Below are 20,192 nucleotides of genomic sequence, written 5' to 3' on the forward strand. Positions count from 1 at the left end.
CCTGTGGCCTGGTTTACACTGGCAGCGATCCCAGCGCTCTAAAAACCCACCTCCACGAGGAGTGCAGCTCCCAGCACTGGGGCACTGTCTACACTGGCACTTCACAGCACTGAAACTTGCTGCGCTCAGGGTTTTTTTTTTTTTTTCACCCCCTGAGCGAGAAAGTTGCAGCGCTGTAAAGTGCCCATGTTGACAAGCTTTAGTCTTCCCCTTTTTAGCCCAAGATGTTAGCCAATATTCAGGTCCTTGCTGGTTGTTTTTGTTAAGAGGAGACATTGATGATGAAGTCAGGTGTTTCTGTGATGCAATCCTGTTTATTGACAAAGAACATGGAAAGTCCTGTTTGACTTCTGCTGTGCTCAGTGCTAAGAGCACGACCCTGTGAGAAAGCTGAGACAGAGAGCTTTTTGGGCAGTGTGCTTTCTGGAAAGAGGCTTGGATTTGTGAACAAGGAAGCTGCTTCCTTGGGTTTCTCTGGGCCCTCTCCTCTTTTCTGCTGTTTCTGTTTAGCGCACACATACAGCTCCACCAAACCATACACAGCCCCTTGTGTTTGCAGTAAGACCCCTGGGAAAACCCCTCAGATTGCATGGCTCAACTCCTATTCCAGTTTCGCCACACTGACTTGTGATTTGGGCAGTGGCTTCTACTGTTTCAGCTATCACTAAACAAAGGGACATTTAACTGCTCTCCCATTTAGTCCACCAGTTTCAAACTACTTTGCTGCTGCTCACAGATCAAAGACACATTTCCTGGGAGCCACCCAACCTCCCGCATAACAGTTTCTTATGGAGAATGCCTACCATGGACTGGATATGTGGAACTGTCTAAAATGTACTTATCGTACCTGCTACTGGATAATACCTGTGCACCAAGCCCCAGCCCACAGACATGGCACAAACCCAGCAGTGCAGAGGCCTTCTTTCCAGTGGGAGCGGTCATGGCCGCCCAAATCCAGCACGCAGAAGGCGCCGGTCTGTCCGTCCCGGCCCCCTCACCTCCCCACAAGCGGTTGGGTCTGCTTTAGGCTCAACAACGAGGTTCAGGAACAAACAAGCCTGGCCCCTCTCCTCCTGCAGGGCAGGCTGAGGCACACTGGTGAGGCAGCACGTGGCAGACGCTGCTGTCCGGGCCGGACCTGGTCTGGGACTAAGCCGAGGACGTCAGCCTCCAGGGCTATCAGTAGGGCACCTGCCACTACCTGAACGTCATCAGCTCCAAATGCACACAGCTTTCCCAGGGCCTGCAGTATCAGTCCCAACCTCCTGCTGCCCGTCTACACCTTCCCACCATGCCCTGGAGCCAAGCCCTGCTCCGACTCTACCTCCCCCCTAATCTTCCCCTCCGATCTCATCAGCAGACAAGCAGCAAGGGAGGAGGCCCCCGTCCCATGAGGACGTGACCTTGGCACAGAGATTTATTAGGTCACTCCGCTGCTGTTTTTACCTCACGGAGGAGGAACAAAACACTCATTTATCTCCAAACCCATCACCGAGCACAGCTCTAAAAATAGCCCCAGATAAACACACCCTAGATCATTCAGACTGCCAGCCGAGAGTGGGAAGGCTCAGGGGCCAGCCGGATGATACCGCCGGTCAGATCTAGCACCGTGTCCCAGGCTGGCTCCTGCTGGCACCACATTCCCCACTCAGCACTGCCAGCCCCAGGCATTCAACACTCAGAGGTTGGCTACAAAGTCAGGCGGGTTTAAAAATGTGGACATTTGGGATTCTTTTAATTCATCATCTGGCTTTTCAAGTCACATTTTCACACAACCACGAGGGCTAGAAACTTTCATTAAAAAAATAAAAAAAAAGTCGCTCACATAATCACCTGACTCCAGAAGCTGGGGCTTTGTGACATGTGCCAAATCTCACAAGACTAGCAATGAAAGTCAGCAACACTTCCTTTAGCTTTAGCGTTGCCAGTGTAGACTAGCCCTAAGTCCTTAATTAAGGCCAAGTCTACACTGCAGGCTTCTGCCAGAAGAGCGGTGTTGGTTGGGGTGCGAAGAGATCTGAGTCCTGATCAGCAAAAGCCCAGAGTATAAATGGAGCTAGACTGGGAAATTGCCCTTTTATGGGTATAGCTTTGCCACTGTAGTTGCATTCGCAGCAGGAGTGCTTTGCCAGCACCACGAACCAGCACTCGCACGCCGCGGGAGCGCTCCTAGCCACGGGGGACACAAACACCTGGAACGTCTCGAGTAGCATTTCCAGTTGTGCTACTTCTCTCAAGTTAACCCAGGACCAGAAACTCTATCTAGACACCCCGTCTGAGGCCCATGAAAGCAGTGGGGTCTCTGGGGTGCGTCGTACGTTGGTTTAATAACATCCCTGCCCCACGCTGGCTGCCAAATCTCACAGCTGGGCTCCCAGGCACTGCTGGCACTCCGCTGGGAGCTGCTGCTGGGCTCTAGGCAGTGCTGCCCAATGGCTAGATGAACAGACGGGGAGCCAGGCACCTGGCTCTGGACCATGTGGTGCCATTCTTTGCTGTAATTAATGGGGAGTTCTGCTTAACAGCTAGGGACCCCCTCTGCCCCTCAATCATCAGCTCCCTATGACAACCTGGCAAGTCATTGGGCCTAGGCAGAATGAGACTTACCCACCTTTCGAAGGCCCTTTGAATGGTTCTCATGAAAGATTTTATTGTCACTACGAAATCCCCATGAAGTAGATCCTGCCCCCCTACCCACAAGGCGCACAGGTGCCGCTGCAGCAGAGGGTCTCTGTGCACGCATCCGCCTCTGGGCCAGATCCTCGGCTGTGCCCGGTGGGGAGTGAGAGGGCAAGATGGCTTAGCTACCTTTCCTCTAGGTGTAGGGGGAGGACGTGGTGTCGATCTAGCTGTCATGGCTTCACCCCACCCCCAAACTCCCCGACACAGATAATCCTGGCTGCCCTTTCAGGGCATCTTCCCGGGGGGGTGCGCCCGCCCCTGTTTCCTGGAGCTCAGGAAGTGGAGGGTGCAGCCGGGCCGGGTTGTAGGCAGCGGGTAGTGCCTGGCACCCTGGCTCTCTCTAAGTCTTCTCTGGGCTCTTGCAGGGTGCGATTCCGGGTTTGGAAAGCAGGCCGCGTGCCACTTGGATTCCATGGGCTTTAAGGTGTTTGCCAGCGTGCTGGACCTGCAGAGCGCTGGCGCCAAGGAGCTCCGGCAGCGCTGCTCGCCGAGCCTCACACTGCTGCAGATGGACCTGACCAAACCGGAAGATATCCGGAAAGCCCAGCAGCTCGTCCAGCCCCAGACGGCGAGGACAGGTAGGAGCCCTGGCAGAACGCCGGGGGCAGCCCGTCGCGAGACGCCCCACTCGGTGCCCTCAGCCTGTGGAGCAGGGCCCCAGACCGGCCCCTTCTGGTTACGCTGCTCAGGCTGCACCCACGGCCTCCCGCCACGATCCACGCGGGAGGCTGGTGTTTGTTTCTCCCCCTCCTTCCTGGCCGTGGCTATGCCCCCAACTCAGCTCTCCCCTCACCCTTGGGCTCCAGCTGCAGCTTGGCAGGTGCATGGAAATGATCTATGCCTGGCTCTGAACCGCTGTCCCCTCCTGACCTGGGGAGCACTCTCTAGGGGGAGGAGATCGCTCACAGATCATGGTGGGTCCCCTCCCTGCCTCAGGGTAGAACTGAGCTCCCTAAGCAGCTCCGATCGGCGCGGGCATTCGAACAGGGGGTCGCGTCAGGCCGTGCCGGTCCCGTGCCTGCATCCTGCTGATGCTCGCTTTCTCCGGGCCCCTGCCCGCAGGGCTCTGGGGTTTGGTGAACAACGCGGGCTTCGACGACACCATCGCTGACGCCGAGCTCTCCCCCCTCTGCAAATTCCGCACCTGCATGGACGTGAACTTCTTCGGCACGCTTGAGCTCACCAAAGCGCTGCTGCCCCTGCTCCGCTCCGCCCGGGGCAGGATTGTGACTGTCAGCAGCCCGGCAGGTAAAGACCCGGTCCCCACCCGGTGGGGAAAAAGTGGGGCTGGGTGGGAACGGGGCCACAGGGCCTCATAAGAGCGGCCATACTGGGTCAGCCCAATGGTGCAGCTAGCCCTGTATCCAGTCTTCCGACAGTGACCAAAGCCAGGTGCTTCCGAGCGAATGAACAGAACAGGCAGTTGGTGAACGATCCATCCCGTCGTCCACACCCAGTTTCTGGCAGACAGAGGTTTCATAGGAGCTGTAGTTTGGTTGCCTGATGTCCAGGGCTTAAATTCTCATAGAGTATTTCCCAAAGCCGCTCCCCCCCAGCCCACACACACAGAGCCAACATGCTATGAAAACTCCATCGGGCTTGGAAATATTTACCGGAGCTCGGCTCTGACAGCTCCGGCTGAATGTAACTTCTGCCCATGTCCCTGTTCTCTATGAGCCAGACACCCCAGCCAGACTTCATCAGCCATGAAGCACAACAGCCATGTGACTAACGATGCACCATCCCACCCACAAGAGAGTATGGTGTGTTATGGGAGATGTAGTCCGACCCAGGGAGCCTGGCTGATAAAGAACATGAGCACGAGTTGCCCGCACTACAACTCCCATGAGGCACCACGTTGGAATTGAAATATTTTGGTTTTCAGCCCAAATATTTTGGATTTGGATTTTTTTTTCTCCCAAAAGTTGAAATGTGCCATGTATTTCCCCCAATCCACCCCCGGGGACTTGGCTATCAGCCTACGGGCCAAAAGCAGGAGTTATCCCATAGAATAGCCCTGAACAGAAACCAAACAGGCACTGTTCTCCTAGCTGCCTGGGAGGCAGATTTGATGGTGAGTTTCTCCGTAGGGTCCCAGTATTTTTCATACTGGCCTCAGGTAGTAGATATCAAGCCCAGTTTGCCCCGATCCCCAATAATGTATGTTTTATCTGGCACCTGTGGCCTAGGGTTACCAACTTTCTAATTGCACAAAACCGAACACCCTAGCCCCTCCCCTTCCCTGAGGCCATGCCCCCCATTCACTACATTCCCCCTCCCTCAGTGGCTCGCTCTCCTCCACCCTCACTCACTTTCACTGGGCTGGGGCAGGAGGTTGGGGTGCAGAGGGGGTGAGGGCTCTAACTGGGGGTACAGGCTCTGGAGTGGGGACGGGGAGGAGGGGTTCAGGCTGCGGGAGGGGGCTCCGGCTGAGGGTGCTGGCTCTGGGGTGTGGCCGGGGATGAGGGGTTTGGGGTGTAGGAGGGGGCTCTGGGTTTGCGGGGGCTGGGGCAGGGCTTACCTCAGACGGCTCCTGGTGGGGGGCCTAAGGCAGGCTTCCTGCCTGTCCTGACTCCGCACTGCGCCCTGGAAGCAGCCAGCAGTTCTGGCTCCTAGGCGGAGGCACGGCAGGCAGCTCTGCACGCTGCTCTCATCCACAGGCACCGCCCCTGCAGCTCCCATTGGCCCCGTTCCAGCCCCCACCCCCAGCCTAGGAGCCAGGACAGAGTGGGACTAGCCTGCCTAACCCTGCAGCACCACCGACTGGACTGTTAATGGCCTGGTCGGCGGTGCTGACCGGAGCCGCCAGGGTCCCTTTTCGTCCGGGTGTTCCAGTCGAAAACTGGCCACCTGGTCACCCTCCTGTGGCCGCAGCATCTGAGCATGCTGAGTAGCAAACACAACGAAGAGTCCAGCAAGGGGGCTAGCTGCCTCCTTCATGCCCAGAAAGCTGCTGAATGGTTTTATTTTTGTTGCTCCCTCGTCCCCAGCTGCCATTGTGAGGTTTGCATCTTGTTCTGAAGGCAGAGCTCCAAGCGTTGGGGTCGGTCTCTCCCCCTGGAGGCAGGTCTGTAGCCTTGTGCTGCTTGCCAAAAAGTTCCCACACGTCTCCCCCTGGAGGCAGGCGGGTCCATCCTCTCTGGGGAATGGAGCTGTTCTGAGAGCTGGCGCCCTGGGCGGGTGGCGTGGCTTTAGATAACTTGCTCCAAAGCCCCGGAGGTCTTTAGGGAGGAGAAGTGACCTCCTGACACTCGCCCATTGTTCTAGCCGGAAGCCAGTGGGGGCTGCCGTGCCGGGGCTGAGGCACTCTCAGCTGGAGGGGGAGTGAGGACTCAAACTCGGGTCTCGGCTGTGACAGTCCCGAGTTTCATCCCGTGGCTCTTGGAGAGGCCGTGCCGATCTGTGTGCCCAGCTGTGCTGTGTGGAAGTGCTGGACCACACAGGACCGGGCCCCAGGGGTTTGGATACGGTTGTGCCCCCGCAGTAACGGCCCGTGTGTTTTCTTCTCCCCAAGGCGACATGCCGTACCCTTGTTTAGCAGCGTACGGAGCCTCGAAAGCTGCCCTCACCCTCCTCATGGACACATTCCGCAGCGAGCTGGAGCCCTGGGGGGTCAAAGTGAGCGTGATCCTACCCGGCTACTTCAAAACTGGTAAGAGCCCCTCGCCTGCCAGCCGGGCCGTGCTGGGGGGACACGTGGTGCGTTGGGCAGGTTGTCACAAGGGTGCGTGTCTCAGGGAACGCCGCGCACGCCCGGCTCCCAAAAACCTGCTGCGTGGGAAGACGCCCAGTCCCAGCTGGCCCCCCGAATGTTTACTGAGCATTTCACAGCCGTTGTTAACTAAAGCCTCTGTCTGTACAGGAGAGGAGGAAAGGACCAGCCGCGTCCGCCTCTCGCTAAAGGTCAGATCACGGAGAGATTGCTGCAGATCACTCCAGGCACGGCCAGGCCTAGAACCCCGAACTCTCTAATGGCACAGCCCCAGCTGTCATTTGCTTCCCTTTTGGGAGCTCTGTGTACTGCGCGGTGCTGTCTGATTGCCCAGAGCCTAAGGGGGAGGCTGCCAGAATGTCCCCCTCATGGCCACAGTAAGAACACCGGGAGCTGCTGGGTGCGATGCTGAGCCTCTCTAGAACGTCTGGCCTTAGCTGTCCCTTGGCCGCACCTCGCTCTTTTCTGGTCCTGTGCTAACCATCCCTCCGGCCCCGGTCACGGCAGTTCCTCTGCTCTGAACTATCTGCACGTTGGCCATAGAAGTGCCCAGAACGGAGCCCCACATTTCAGGTGTGTTCGCACCCCGGGTTAGAGAGGAGCATTTCTCTGGTGTGGGGGGAGACCTGCCAGCTGGTCGCTCCCCGGAGCTGTACAGAGCGGGGCTGCATTGACACGAGTTCCGACCACAACTGCACCGGGCTTTTTCTGCTCCGCTCCCGGGGAGAGCACCAGGGACAGATTTTGCTATTCGAACCCCAGCCAGTCCAAACGTGGGGGGCAGGTCAGCAGGGGAGATGGGATGTTAATATCGTGGAACTAACTTAGCTGGCTGCTCCTTCCCTGGCCGTGTGGTGTCTCTCTGGGCCAGAGATCTTGTCCTCGCTCTATTTCGATGGGGCACTAAGCAGCCTTCTGGCTCCTGGATGAAGTGGTGCTTTCACTCTGCAATACCTTGTCTAATTTACTCTCCCCAAGTCTCAGCAGTTCTGCTTCCCAGGGTGGATCTAGGCTTGGGGTTCTTTTCCCCAGCTCTTTAGCAATCTTTTTGCAGGTTGACTCTCACTTTACCTGCCGGCCGCGTGTCTCGTCTCTCTGGGGCCTGCTGTTGGATTTCACTGATGTTAGCAACTCCTGTCACTTTAGTGTCATCATCTGCACGTGTCGTCCGTGTGCTATTTGCCTCGCCCTGTCATTATGCTGCTGTTACTTAACAGTTATTGTATAAGAGCAACGGTGGGCAGGGACTGTCCCGGAAAAAACAGAAACCCCACAATCCACAACTCACAGCTAGATCAAAGAGAGCAAGGGCAGCGAGATACGTTCCTGGGGAAATGTCAGCCGGAGGTAGGGCTGCACGCTGGGTGCCACTAGTTACTTTTAAAAATCCGTGCACTGCATTGCCCAAAGGAGGAGCGTGGGCTTGGCCGCACATGGAGCTGTTCTGGAGTGGCTGTTCTACTGTAAATTCATGCCCCATATTAGTCCGGAATAAGGTTCCTGTGTAGACGAACCCTTACGTGGCCATGAGGTGCATGCCGAGACAGCATGCGGGGGACACGGAGGTAGTGGAGAATCCAGGACTGAGGATGAGGGCTGAAGGCAGCTCAGAAGTGAGGGTGGCACCCCCTGCTCCACAACAGCTTTGTGACCTGCTTTTGGGTCAGGCCCCCCATGGTTACAACACTGAAATTTCAGGTGTAGACACTGAAACCGTGACATTGACTAATTTTAAATTCCTATGACCATGAAGTTGACCAAACTGGACCGTGACTTGGATAGGGCCCTACCCAGCAGGGACGGGTCACCAACTTGTGTCCAGAGGGTACGTCTACACAGCCAAAAACCCCATGGCAGCGAGTCTCAGCCAGGGCCGACTGCCTTGGGCTTGCGGGGCTCGTGCTCCGGGGCTGGAGAAAGCACTGGGCATGTTCCGGCTGGGGCTGGACCCCCTGGGCTCTGACCCACTCCCTGTGTTTCAGCCCTGTAGTGAGAGCCCCACAAGCCAGAGTCAATTGACCCAGGCTCTGGGACGCGCGGCAGTTTTGCTGTGTAGATGGCCCCTGAGAACCGGAGGCCGTTCCTAAGCAGTGGCGTGTTCACGTTGCTCACTGAGCAGCCTGGCCCTTAGAAGGGATTATGGGATGAGAACTGCTGCATGACCCCCCCTCCTGCCGTGAGCACAGGCTGGCGGGGCCGGTTCTTGACCCCACGGCTGGGAGGAGGGACGGCTCCCTAGGTTTGCTAGCCACGGCCGCCCTGGCTGGAGGAGGGAGGTGCTGTGCTCTCTGCATTCCCCCGGGGCAGCAGGGACTAGGGCTTAAGGATGTTTGGTTCGTTCTAGGTACGAGTTGCGACCCTGCCTACTGGCATGAGAAGAAGGAGCAGCTCCTGGCCAGCCTGCCCGCCGACCTGCTGCAGGCCTACGGGGAGGAGTACATCCATGAGATCAACAAGCAGTTTGTGAAATTTATGAAGACTGCAAATGAGGATTTGAGTTCAGTGGTGAACAGCATCACCGACGCCCTCATCGCTGCCAGTCCGGCGGCACGCTATTACCCGGGGGTGGGCATGTGGCTCATTTACTTCATCCACCACTATCTGCCCTCCATCATCAGAGACCTCTTCCTGAAAACTTTCTTCATCAACCAAAAACTGCCCAGGGCCCTGCAGCCAAAGCCACAGAACGGCCTCAAGCACGAATGACCCTGGCCCGCAGGCTGGGGGGAGCAGGAAGGCGCCCGGAGCTATTGTAAAGCAGGGACAGGGTGGAGGGAGTCTTCTCGCTTTATAGTCCTAGGCATAAACCTCGGTAAAACCAAGAGCGCGTGCGCATGACGCAGCCGCCGCATTGTTCTTGGGGGCCGGGCAGGGATAATCAGCACTCACCAATCAAATTGCTTTCTCTGAATCAAACGGCTGCAGATCTGTTTCCTACTGTGTAAGAATCAAAGTGCTCTAGAGATCTCGGTTTGTATTATTTTTCTAACGGCGTGTGTCTCTCATGACGAGGCCGCTGGCGATACGCGGACTAACGGCTGGGTCATCGGCCCCTCACCCTGTCCTGTACCTCAGTGATTTTTCTCAGCTGAGTGAATTTTTCTTTGCTGCTGCTGGGATGTGAGTGTTAACCTCTCCACTGGCTCTTGACTGGCTCAAGGGTGGTGGCTTTTACCTGTCAATGGATCAAACCTGTGTCTGCCTCTCTGTGCAGCTCTTCACACTCCAGCCCAGGACCTGGTGCTCCTCGACGTCAGCCGGGACTGCGGTGGCCAAGTCTTGAGCAGACGCTCTACAGCTCTTCTCACAGGATGAATTATGTGATTGTCACTTTTTAAATAAACCGGTTATTTGTATTTCAGCTAAACCCTTGAGGTCTCGCTCTCTCCGGGCGGGAGGCGGTGGGGCCTCCTCAGGGAAGTCCACGCCCAGAGGTGTTGGAAATGGTCATTAAGTCCATCTCCCGCCCAGTGCAGGATTGGGCCCTACCAGCCTTGGAAGGGGGAGGAAAGTCTTTGGGTGATGACAGCCCTGCAGGGGTGCAGCTCGCCTGCTGACGATGCTGTTTTCTGTTGTGTGTGTCGGGTTCTTTGCGAATTGGTGTGTGGGTGCGTGTGGGTGGCCCTGTGATTGTTGTGTTGATGCTCCAGCGTTTGGCACATCCACCCGTTTGTCGGTCTGCCGGCCAGGGCAGTGGTTGTGGGTCTCTGCGGTGGGAGGGGGGGCAGTATACAGGGGTGAGTGTGTGTGTCCAGGTTTGTGGCTGCTATGGGATGCGTTGCAGCGTGGGCAGGCTGGCCAGCCAGTGCCCATTTAGCCAGGGAGCGGGGATCATTAGCTCTGCCAAACCATCTCCAGGACACTTGCCCACCGCATTGGCATGTGGTGGCACATGTGAGCAGGTGCTGCTGCGGGGACAGCCCGGCTGTGAGATGGGCTTAGTGGGATGCACAGGCCCTAGGGAGGGGCACCCCACTGACAGGATAGGGAGCTTGTGAGGTGGGGGGCATGCCCCAGTCTGAGCACAGCTGGGGCAGCCCAGCCCCTCTCCCTGAGGCACAGGGTGATGGCGTCAGCCCGCTGCAGGTATGCACTGCAATGGCACGGAGGAGATGCTGCTGCTTCAGCACCTGGTCCCGTCCCAGGCCCCCGCTCCACAGCTCCTCCTGGGGGGTGAGGCCGAGCGAACTCAGCACCCCCCTGGTCCTGGGACCTTTGCTGCCCCCAGGCTGCTCCCCCACATGGCAGCAGTTACCAGCCCGCCCAGTGGCACGGCTCATGCAGCCACCAGGGACTGGCGCTGGCTGGGCTAGGAGCTCTGGGACAACTCCAGGGCCCCAGCCGTCTTCCAGTCTCTAACTGGGGCAGGGCGCAGCCCCACAGCTGCCTGGGGTTGCAGAATTGCTCTGGGCCAGGCTGATCGCTCTGGAGAGCGGAACTGGTTCCCATGCCCAGCTCTGCCCTCCTGTGTGCTTGTAGCCAAGGGCAGCAGAGCCTTGTTTGTCCCTCTCCCCAGGCCTGGCCTCTCACTTATATGCCCCACACCCTCTGCAAGGACGGGCCTGGTTTGGCTAAGCCGTGATGCTAACTCCGGAAACAGAGCACCAGAGTACTAGAGCCACGGGGCCAGGCTGGTACCCCCACATGCTCTCTCCCCCACACAGTGCGAGTCACTCACTGCAGCTGGGCTCTAGCGCCTGCAGGCTCTTTGGGACAGGGCTTACAGCCGCCATACAAGGCCTGCAACAGGGGTAGCTGCCTGTGCTCCAAACCTGCCAGCAGCATGTATGAATATAGAGCGAGGGGACTGGCTGGACATGGGACCACTCCAGTGCCTGGGTCTGGGCCTGCAACCACAAGGAAGGGTTCATCTCTCACAGTGAACTGGGAGCCTGGTTGATTGAACTTCAGAGCAGGGGCTGTTCTAGGACTTCCAGTGCCTGTTATTACTGGAGTGACATCCCGGGGGGCAGAAGTACCTGCTTTGCCCAGAACAGCCACAGTGCTGGCAGCAGTAGTGCCACCCCAGTGGCTGTCTCGGCTTGGCCGCCTTTCTCCTCTCCCTGCTACGCAGGGGTCCCCCTGCCCTTGTTCCTGCAGCTTGGCAGAGAGCACTCAGGGTCTGCCTCTTGTTACCCCGTGCCAGGCCCCAGGGCAAATGCTTCCAAGCCTGAAGCAAACATGTCCCTGTCCTGACACACGTGCGCTCCCAGCACAGCCTGCTCTTTGGGGCTGTGGGCAGAGCGGCACAGGTGCTGGGAGTACCTCAGTGAGGGGATGTGCTGCTCTCGTGACAGCGGCCCAGCCATGACCACAAGGCAAGCACCAGCGAGCTGCTGCCCCATGCATGCTGGTGCAGTTCAGTGCACCTGGGGCCCATGGCCCCACACTGGTCTCTGATGGTACGTCCTCCCCGACAGGCCCTGCTCCTCCCTGGGCCACAGCTCCTGATTCTCCCACTCTCAGGCCAGGCCACCAGTCTATGGCATCCTGTGAGCCAGCCGCCATTACGCAGCAGGGTCGGCGCGGGCAGCTCACCCCTGCGGGAGCGGTGACCTAGGTGCATACAGCGCCTCGCCCCAAAGCCCTGTGGGAAATGAGACAAAGTGGGGAGAAAAGGGTTCGGCCAGGCTAAGCAGGCTGTGGGCTCGCCTAGCCGAGTGCCAGCTGTGCTGGTAAACTTAAGAATGGCCTGGTGTCTTCAGCCCCCCCACACCCACGGGAGCACCTCTGTGTCACTCTGGTCTTCATGAGCAGCCCCCGGTGCGTTGACTCTGCTCATCTCCCCCCCCCCCCCGGCACAACAGCTGGGCAGACGGAGCATCTTCCCAGCTAATGCGTCAGGCCTGGTCCCTCACCCTCCTGAGAGGCTCACCAGCAGGTGTTTCACTGGACTCCAGTTACCTTCCTACTCGCTGCCCACAGTGCTGCTGTTAAACCCAAGCCAGACCAGCCCACTGCCCATTCCACTAACCCAGTTTGGCCATCCAGTACCGAGTCCACTAATCAGGTCCTAGAGGTCCTTTGCTCCATGGCCTTCACCCAGCACTCCAGTACCCCGCCCGTGAGAGGCACAAGCCAAACGTGAGGTGGCTGCCCTAGTGCCAGGCTGTGCCATTCTGCATCTGCCGCCTAGCTAGCAGCGTCCTGCTGCAGTGCAGCAAACACTCCCTGGCCCTCCACACCCCATCAGGAGCTCTGGAAGGCAGGGCTATGTCACCCCGTGTGCACGGCGCACTCAGCACTGGCACAGCTTGAGGGCAGTCACGGCCCCCAGCCATCACTCGCTCATCTGGTCTGACCTGTAGCACACAGGCAGGCCCTGTTATTTCACCCTGGATGGAGCCTGCCCAGGAACTTGCATTTGACTAAAGTGTAACTTGTTTGGCTAAAACATCTTCCAGAAAGGTGGCCGGCTGTGATGTGAAGCTTTCAAGAGCCGGCGAATCCACCCCGTCCAGTGGCTGATCACCCCACTTCCACATTGGGGCCCCGTTTCCCATTTCAGTGGGTCTGGATCCAGCCACTAATTCTCCAGCTGCCGTCCTCTGCTAGCGTTAAAGCACCTGGTTGGCCCCAGCCTTTTCACCACGTGAAGGTACTTGCGCACTGTACGTCCATCAATCTTCCTTGTGCCAAGCTGCACCTACTGAGGGCCTCAAGGCCCTACGTTTGAGGCATTTTATTCCGCCTGCAACTCATTGGGGTGGCTCTTTTTTGCACCCTCACCAGAACCCTTTTTAAAACGTAGCCCAGACCTGGCTGCAGTAGCCCACTCGGTCTCACCCGTCCCGCCACTGAGGTGAAATCCTCCCCCGGCAGGGGGAAAAACAGAGTGACAGAGCCTGAGGGCTAAGTCATGAAGAGGACGCTGGGGGCCCTGGACTCATGCGGGTGTGCAGGGGGAGATGACAACAGGAGAGGGGATGCCGCTCAGAGAGCTAATTCCTGAGACGGCCAGCAGGAGGCACCACTGGTGAGCGAACCCAGTCACAGCCTTACAACGTAAAGAACAAGGATTACCACCCAGTTCTGCGTCCAACCCCCACTGAACAAGACGGCACTGCTCACACTCCATCCCACGCACCCCTCCAATGGGGAACAGGGGATGTGCAGCAGAGACATCCCCCACCGCTCAGATTTTCTCTTAGGCCAGGTCTACAGTACCACTTACCTCAGTCTCCAGGCCAGCTCCAGCCGTGTTGTCGATGGCACCAGACCCCAGCCAGAGCAGCAGCGTGCGGCCGTAGCTTGGCCTGGCCTGTTCGGGTCTAGTTCTGTGTGGTTCCTTTGTAGTGCTCATGTCGTCTAGAGAGCGAGAGCCCCAGTAAGGCCAGGAGCCCAGCTGGGAATCACTGGCTACGCTCAACCCTTTGATGACCCCCAGAGAAACGTTTCAGAGGGCAGGGCTGAGGACCGGGAAGGGCAGGGGGCAGGCACTACCAGTAGGGGAGGAAGGCTGGGGGCCCACTTGGCTCCAGTCTCCCCAGGAAGGGGGAGGGCACTCCCCCAGGATCTGCCTCTCGCCTCTCCTCGCCAGGGGACAGCAATAGCAGCAGGCAGCCCATGCAGGGTGGAGGAGGGCACCCCCCAGACTCAGCAGGACCTGGTGCCATCCCAGAGTAGAGCCAGTGAGGGGGTGCTGGGCTTGTGACTGATGTGCTGGCCCAGGCTGCAGGAGCTCCACCCCCAAGTGTCAGTCTCCTGCATGGCCCCAGTGGGGCAGCCCAGCCCGTGACAAGGGACTAGGCCATTACTGATGTGGGAAACAGCACCGGGACCTACGGCTGCTGCCGGAGTCCTGCGGGGGGGCCGCTTGGTGACGGGGGATGGGCAGGCTGGGGCCTAGGGCCTAGGAGGAAGGGGTTTGAGAGTTAGGCCTCAGGCAAGTCACTCAGCTCTGAAATGGGGATAATCCTGCCCCAGGTGTCAGATCTGTCCAGGCAGCACCAACCCCCGCAGGGCCATGGGGTAGCAGCGGTTCTGCAGCGTGGCTACCTCCCCTTGGATGGCTCCAAACACAAATTCAGACCCCGGGGAAGCTGAAGGCTTCGACCAAGCTCACCCCAGCCTGGTCCCATTCCCCACGATCCCTGGGCCCACAGCCAGGACTGAACTACCTCCTGCCTGCACCCACAGCCCTTTCGTCAGAGAAACCAGCTGCCTGGACTGGGTCCTGGGGAGGCACTCGCCCAGCCAGCCAGCATGAGCACGTGAACAGGCTGCTGTCCCATACCCGCAGGCCTGCACCGCAGGGGGAGAGCTGGCCCAGGCAACACGGGTACGCTGGCAGCAGGACTGACCCTGCCCAAGGATTGCCAGGGGCTGTGATGGTCCCACGGTGAGCTGACACGTGGCTCCAAGGCCACTTCAAGCCCCCCGGGGGGAAGCAGGGGCTCAGTGAGACGCTGAGCGCTAGCCTTGCCCCAGCCATCCCAGCACAGGGCCGCCCGTCTCACCGCTGCACATGGGAAGGGCTCCTGGAGCTGCAGGCGAGAAACCAGTCGAGGCAGCATGGTGCTTTAGGCAGATATTTATTGTCACAGGGGGAGGGGATCCAGGACAGCAGCAAGGCCAGGGCGTCCAGGCTGCTCTTACCAGCCTCCTACACATGCATGTGGGAGCAGCACAAAGCTGGGAAGATGCAGCCGTCTAGTGCCAGCTTGGAGCAAGCCAGCAAAACAGCTGGGCCAGAGCCTGGCCTGGAACCACCCCCACCCCTACCCCGCTGAGCGCCCTGCTTTGGGGACAGTGCAATTCCAGCAACGGTCATCTGCGGGGGCCTGACTCCAGGGAGCAGCAGAGCAGGGCCTGGGCTGCAGCGTCTGAGAAGAAGGGTGCTCTGGGGACAGGAGGGTGGAGCTCAGCACGGGCCAAGGGGGCTCTGAGCAGAGAGCAAGTGTGGGTGGGTGGTAGCTAAGGGCACCAGAATTCTCTCACACACACACACACACACACACACACACACCCACCCCCGCGCAGAGCAGCAGTGACCCAAAGCCAGCAGGGAAGGCAGGAGAAGCTCAAAGCCCATGTGCCTCAGGTCTCCCACTCCCCCAATCTCAATTCCATTAACGGGCTGCAAAAACCATGTCTCTGAAGGCAGGTGCACTCTCCAAGCCAGCCCGCCTGCGCAGGGCGATTACAGGCTGAGGCAGTTACCTGCAGTGACCGCTAACACACCAGCGTTCAAGCCAGCCCACCTGCGCAGGGCGATTACAGGCCGAGGCAGTTACCTGCACTGACCGCCAACACCCCAGTGTTCGTGACAGACGCCCAGCAGGGGTGGGGTGGGGTTTGGCAGCTTCCCAGAAAGCCCTGGCCCAGAAAGAGGAACAGGTCACTTCAAGAGCCTTCTAGATCCCTTTGAATGACCATCTTACCACCTGGGCAAAGAGCTGCTAGCCCAGCCCCTGCCCCCAGAGCCTGGGAATGAGCCTGCAGTTGTTAGGGGACCCGTGCTCCTAACCATGGAGCAGAGGGGCGTGGTGCCTGCTCACTGCACACACGGACGTGTCACTGCAGTTTGTATAGGAAGCAGGGAGCTGTTCCCGGGATATAGGCAGCTGGCCTGGCAGGATAGCCGGCTCAGAGGCCCCAGGAATGGACAGAGGCCAGGGGCTCCCAGAAGAAGAGTGGTAGCTGGTGGGGACCCTGGGGGAGCCACGGGGGTTGGGCGGGCAGCACCCACACACAGCAGTAGGCACGTACCACCCCCACAGCCACTGCAGGGCCAACCTCGCTCGATACCTGTTCCCAGGTTGCGGGCAGGTTAGCAAGAATCTTTCTGGGGCAAAGACATTTGCTGGCCAGGTCCCCTCTTCGGTGGCTGGCCTGCCTCAGCACCAGCAGGTCCCCGGGAAGCAAGTGCTGCCTGGCGACAGGGGGAAGGACAGTCACTGTGTGCTGCTCAGAGCCCTGAAATAGCCAGCAGGAACCTCCGCTCCTGCCTCAGCTCTTTGGACAAGGGCGGCTCGGCTTTCTGCCCTCGGAGGAGTCAGACAAGATGATGCAGGAATTACACAGCAGCATCCGCTACGCTAAGGGAGGCAAGAGAAACACTCACATGAAGCTTCTGGGGGACAATACTTACTGGAGCTAGACTGCTCGAGTCTCAGCCTTGGTAAAGGGGACATTTAAACTCAGGCAACACATGTCTAATGAGTCACTCGAGAGCAAGGGGTTAATGGCTGAGAGATGCCAGTTCCCTCAGAGATCAGCACTGGCTCGCTCAGTGAAGCGCACACAGCTGATCAGTACAGTGACACAGGTACAATTATAATACATGGACTGGAGCCCTCCTGCTACATGGCTGCACAGGCCTAGCGCCTGTCCCAGGCCCCGCTGGCCCCTCACAGCACACAGAACTCACACAAACAACGGCAGCTCCGGAACAACAGTGTCCAGTTTCCATCCGAGCCAGTTCCAGAGAGGTGCCGTCCCCGGAGCGAGGACTAGTGATCATTCGAATGTAGTGGGGGGGAAGGACAGTTCCACTGGGCTCCACCCGGCAGCAGGAGGGCCGAGGGCAGTTAGAAGATGGGGATGTAGTTGTCGATCTTGGCGCGGTGCCGCTGCGCGATGCACTCGGCAATCCACACGATGTTGCGACACTCCTGCTCCTTCAGCTTGACGAAGGCGTAGAAAACCCCGAAGTGGAACTGGTTGAGGAAAGCCAGCTTGTTCAGCTTCACCTTCGAGAGCAAAGAGCACGGGTCACGGCCTGCAGCACTGCCCCTCCCAGCAGCAGGCCACCCCCCTCAGAGACTCCCATTCCCAGCCCCACAGCTCCGGAGAACGGGGCTCCTGGGGTGAATGGCCCCAGCCAGAGTGGAGCTCCTGTTGCAACCAGCAGTGCAGGCTCAGTGCCTGTGCAGAGTCCGTAGGAGAAGCCTGGCCCCGAGCACCAGCTCCCAGCTCAAGCGGGGCAAGAGGGTAGCGTGGGGGAGGAGAACAGGGACATACCCACCAGGTTTGGGTTACCGCTGTCTTTCCAGGGAAACCCCAAGAGCCCTTTGCAAGCTTCATTGTTGCTCCCTAGGTTCTCCTGGCAGGGAGCTAGGGACGGGGAAGGAAAGCAGGGGCAGGTGGCACGGCCCAGAACATCTGAGCCAGTAGCCCCGCCCCCACCGTGTGACTGCGACTCTGCTTGCAGATGGTCTGGAGACTTCCGCTAAGCGCTGCAGCAGCTCCCACGGCTCAGCACCGAGGGTCCTTCCCTCACCTCATGCTCGAAAAAACGGTCCTCCAGGGTTTTGTCTCCAGGGTTGCTGCCGGCTCCTTCGAACAGCAGTTTGTACTCCTATGGCAAGAGGAAGGGGTCAAGGAACACAAAGCAAGAACCCGGCTCAGCATTGTCCCTCCCTGCAGAACGCTCAGACATCAGCCAGCCCCCATGGGTGGGGGGGGGGAGGTGTCCTCTTTCCCACCCTGCAGAGAGGAGCTAAGCTAAGTGCCAGCTCCAGACAGAAACCCTTTCATCCCGGGCAATTTCTCACAGTAGCCTGCACCACAGACGGCAAGAAACGACGGTCAGAAGTGAAACAGACTTGTCCCTCCACCAGGCTGACAGCAGCAGCATTGGGCTGGCTCCCGGAGGAAGGCCAGGATTCTCTGCAGCAAGCACTGATGATTTACCACCCACTTACATTATTTGGAAATAGGGCACTTAATCTGGAGTGAGAGCGTCCACACAGGCTTGCACTGAAACTACAGGTGTCAATGACAGCAGATTTGGGGCCTGGTTTGCGTGTAGACAAGTGCAAATATGGAACGGATTTCATTGCTCTGGTTCCAACAGGAATTAATTCAGGACAGTTCTCTGGTCTATGTTATGCAGGAGATCACATTAGGTGAAGCCAGTGGTTCCTTCTGGCCGTGGAGTCTATGAATAAACCAGGGCTGCCCTGTGTGGGCATTCGCTGGTTTAAACCCGGCTCCTGGAGCGTTTACAGGTGCAAGCTAACCCATGCACATCAGGGCACACCACCAGTTGCACCTTTCAGTAAACCAGTGCAGTGTGTGTTGAGACAAGCCCTTGGCTACAGATGCCTGCCGGGGGGTGCATCATTCTAGAGGAGACGGGTCTCCATCCTCAGGCTCCCATCAGGTTTCCAGGCACTCGCCATACAGCATTCTAACGCTAGGGTCCAGTCATAAGGCGGGGGGTGTCCCTTCAGCCACCACCTCCACGAGTGCCCCCCTTATTGCTCCGTGACCCCAGCCAGGTCTGGAGAACAGCCTGGATGGAGACATGGGGGCTCAGAACTGGGTCCGAATGCCCCTGTGCAGCAGATGACTCAGGTTCTTCAACAGAGGAAAAAAAATACAAATAGCACCTTGTATCCCACCCTGCAACCGGCACGGCACCGAGGGAGCCCGGTCCAGCCCTCTCTCAGCCAAAGGAAGCGTTGCTGTGACAAGAGTCCCTGCCAGACGAATCCTGAAACGCACCAGGGTATCCCGCCCCCATCCCCCTTCTCCATGCATGTGGTGCCACAAACTCGCCGATCAATCCGCGGAGAGCGGTCAGCTCCTGGGACCCGCCGCTGGTACTTACCGGGTAGTAGTCTGCTACTGTTTTGACTTGCTCGTAGTCATCTGCTCTGGCTAGCTGGGCCAGCCCCTCAGGGTAGAGCTTCCCGCAGTGAGGGAACAGCTTGGCTCGGTCCTCTTTGGAGAGCTCCGTGCCAAACGAGTTAATGGTGATGATGAAGGCTCTCCTGTCAGCTTCAAACTAAGAGACCAACACGTGGCGTTAGGCAGTGCTGTGCCCGTCCCCCTTGTAAAGCGCAAACCTTCAGCTAGGAGTTGGCAAATACAGCACTCAAGCCGCAGGCTGATGAATGGAGCAAGGCCAGGCCAGTGATATAAAGAGCAAATCCAGCTTCGGTAGGGCACAACCCAGTCACAGTTCTGCCACCCTTGGCAGGGCCAGGCTACACAGCCTGTGGCACAAGCCTGGCACACGTGGCCAGAGCCCCCCAGCCAGCTGCCATTTGCGGGGCAGAATGCCGGGTGTCAGAGGAGAGTCACCGTTCCTACTGAGGAGCCGGGCTGAGGAGCGCTCGGGAACTGGGAGCGATGGTCTGAAAACCTGGGGACCACGTCTCGACTAATCGGTTTGGTCTCTGTGCTAGCAAATGAACTGCTTGTCCCATCTGCTGCACTCGGGTGCCGCACGCAGTCACTGCCCCAGGGTCGATTTTCTAAAGCCAGGCACAGATTTGTGCAGCCCGTCTGCAGAATCCCGGTTCAGATTCCGGCTCCTTGGCACTCGTGTGCAATAGTCACAGGGAACGAGGCTGAACTGGTGGAGACAGCCTTGCAAGAGGCCCAGCGTTGCACTCTATTGCTAGGAGTTCGCAATGGAGACAAGGTGTGGGAAAGCTCTGGCCACAGGAAGGGGGGGGGGTAGCTCCCTTTTATGGACACCCAGTTAGCTATAAAGTCCCTCTTGGTGGCTGCTCTCCGCTTGCTTTACCTGTAAAGGGTTAAAAAGTCCCCCAGGTAAAGGAAAGGGAGTGGGCACCTGACCAAAAGCACCAACGGGAAGGCTAGAACTTCTTAAAATGGGGAACAAACATCCCCTTTGTGTCTGTTGCTGTTCTCCGGGAAAGAGAGGAACAGGGAGCAGTTATGCTATGAGAAGCGTTAAGCCAGGTATGACCATAGAGCATCAGCTCATACCTAGAATGACTTATTTGGAACCCCCAGATGTGCAAGTAGATCAGAAATGTTTAGAAAGACGCAATTAGGTTTATTTCTGTTTATTTCTATTGGCTGGTGGACTCCTCTG

General features: G+C 58.3%; 2 protein-coding genes across 2 annotated transcripts in view; one reads left to right on the plus strand and one right to left on the minus strand.

Moving 5' to 3' along the window:
* HSD11B2 (hydroxysteroid 11-beta dehydrogenase 2) overlaps positions 1–9,755 on the plus strand; it is a 54,153-nt gene extending 44,398 nt beyond the window's left edge. The window contains exons 2-5 of the mRNA XM_054048584.1: positions 3,048–3,260; positions 3,745–3,930; positions 6,197–6,334; positions 8,739–9,755. Of these exons, the coding sequence (XP_053904559.1) occupies positions 3,048–3,260; positions 3,745–3,930; positions 6,197–6,334; positions 8,739–9,100 (899 nt within the window). The 3' untranslated portion in view covers positions 9,101–9,755. The remainder of the gene's footprint in view (positions 1–3,047; positions 3,261–3,744; positions 3,931–6,196; positions 6,335–8,738) is intronic.
* A 6,797-nt stretch (positions 9,756–16,552) lies between these two features.
* Positions 16,553–20,192, minus strand: part of ATP6V0D1 (ATPase H+ transporting V0 subunit d1) — an 84,245-nt gene continuing 80,605 nt past the window's right edge. The window contains exons 6-8 of the mRNA XM_054048585.1: positions 18,954–19,130; positions 17,619–17,696; positions 16,553–17,088 (exon numbers count right to left, since the gene is read on the minus strand). Coding sequence (XP_053904560.1) covers positions 16,927–17,088; positions 17,619–17,696; positions 18,954–19,130 — 417 coding nt within the window. The 3' untranslated portion in view covers positions 16,553–16,926. The remainder of the gene's footprint in view (positions 17,089–17,618; positions 17,697–18,953; positions 19,131–20,192) is intronic.

This window comes from Malaclemys terrapin, chromosome 14, assembly GCF_027887155.1.
Source record: "Malaclemys terrapin pileata isolate rMalTer1 chromosome 14, rMalTer1.hap1, whole genome shotgun sequence".
NCBI lineage: Eukaryota > Metazoa > Chordata > Testudines > Emydidae > Malaclemys > Malaclemys terrapin.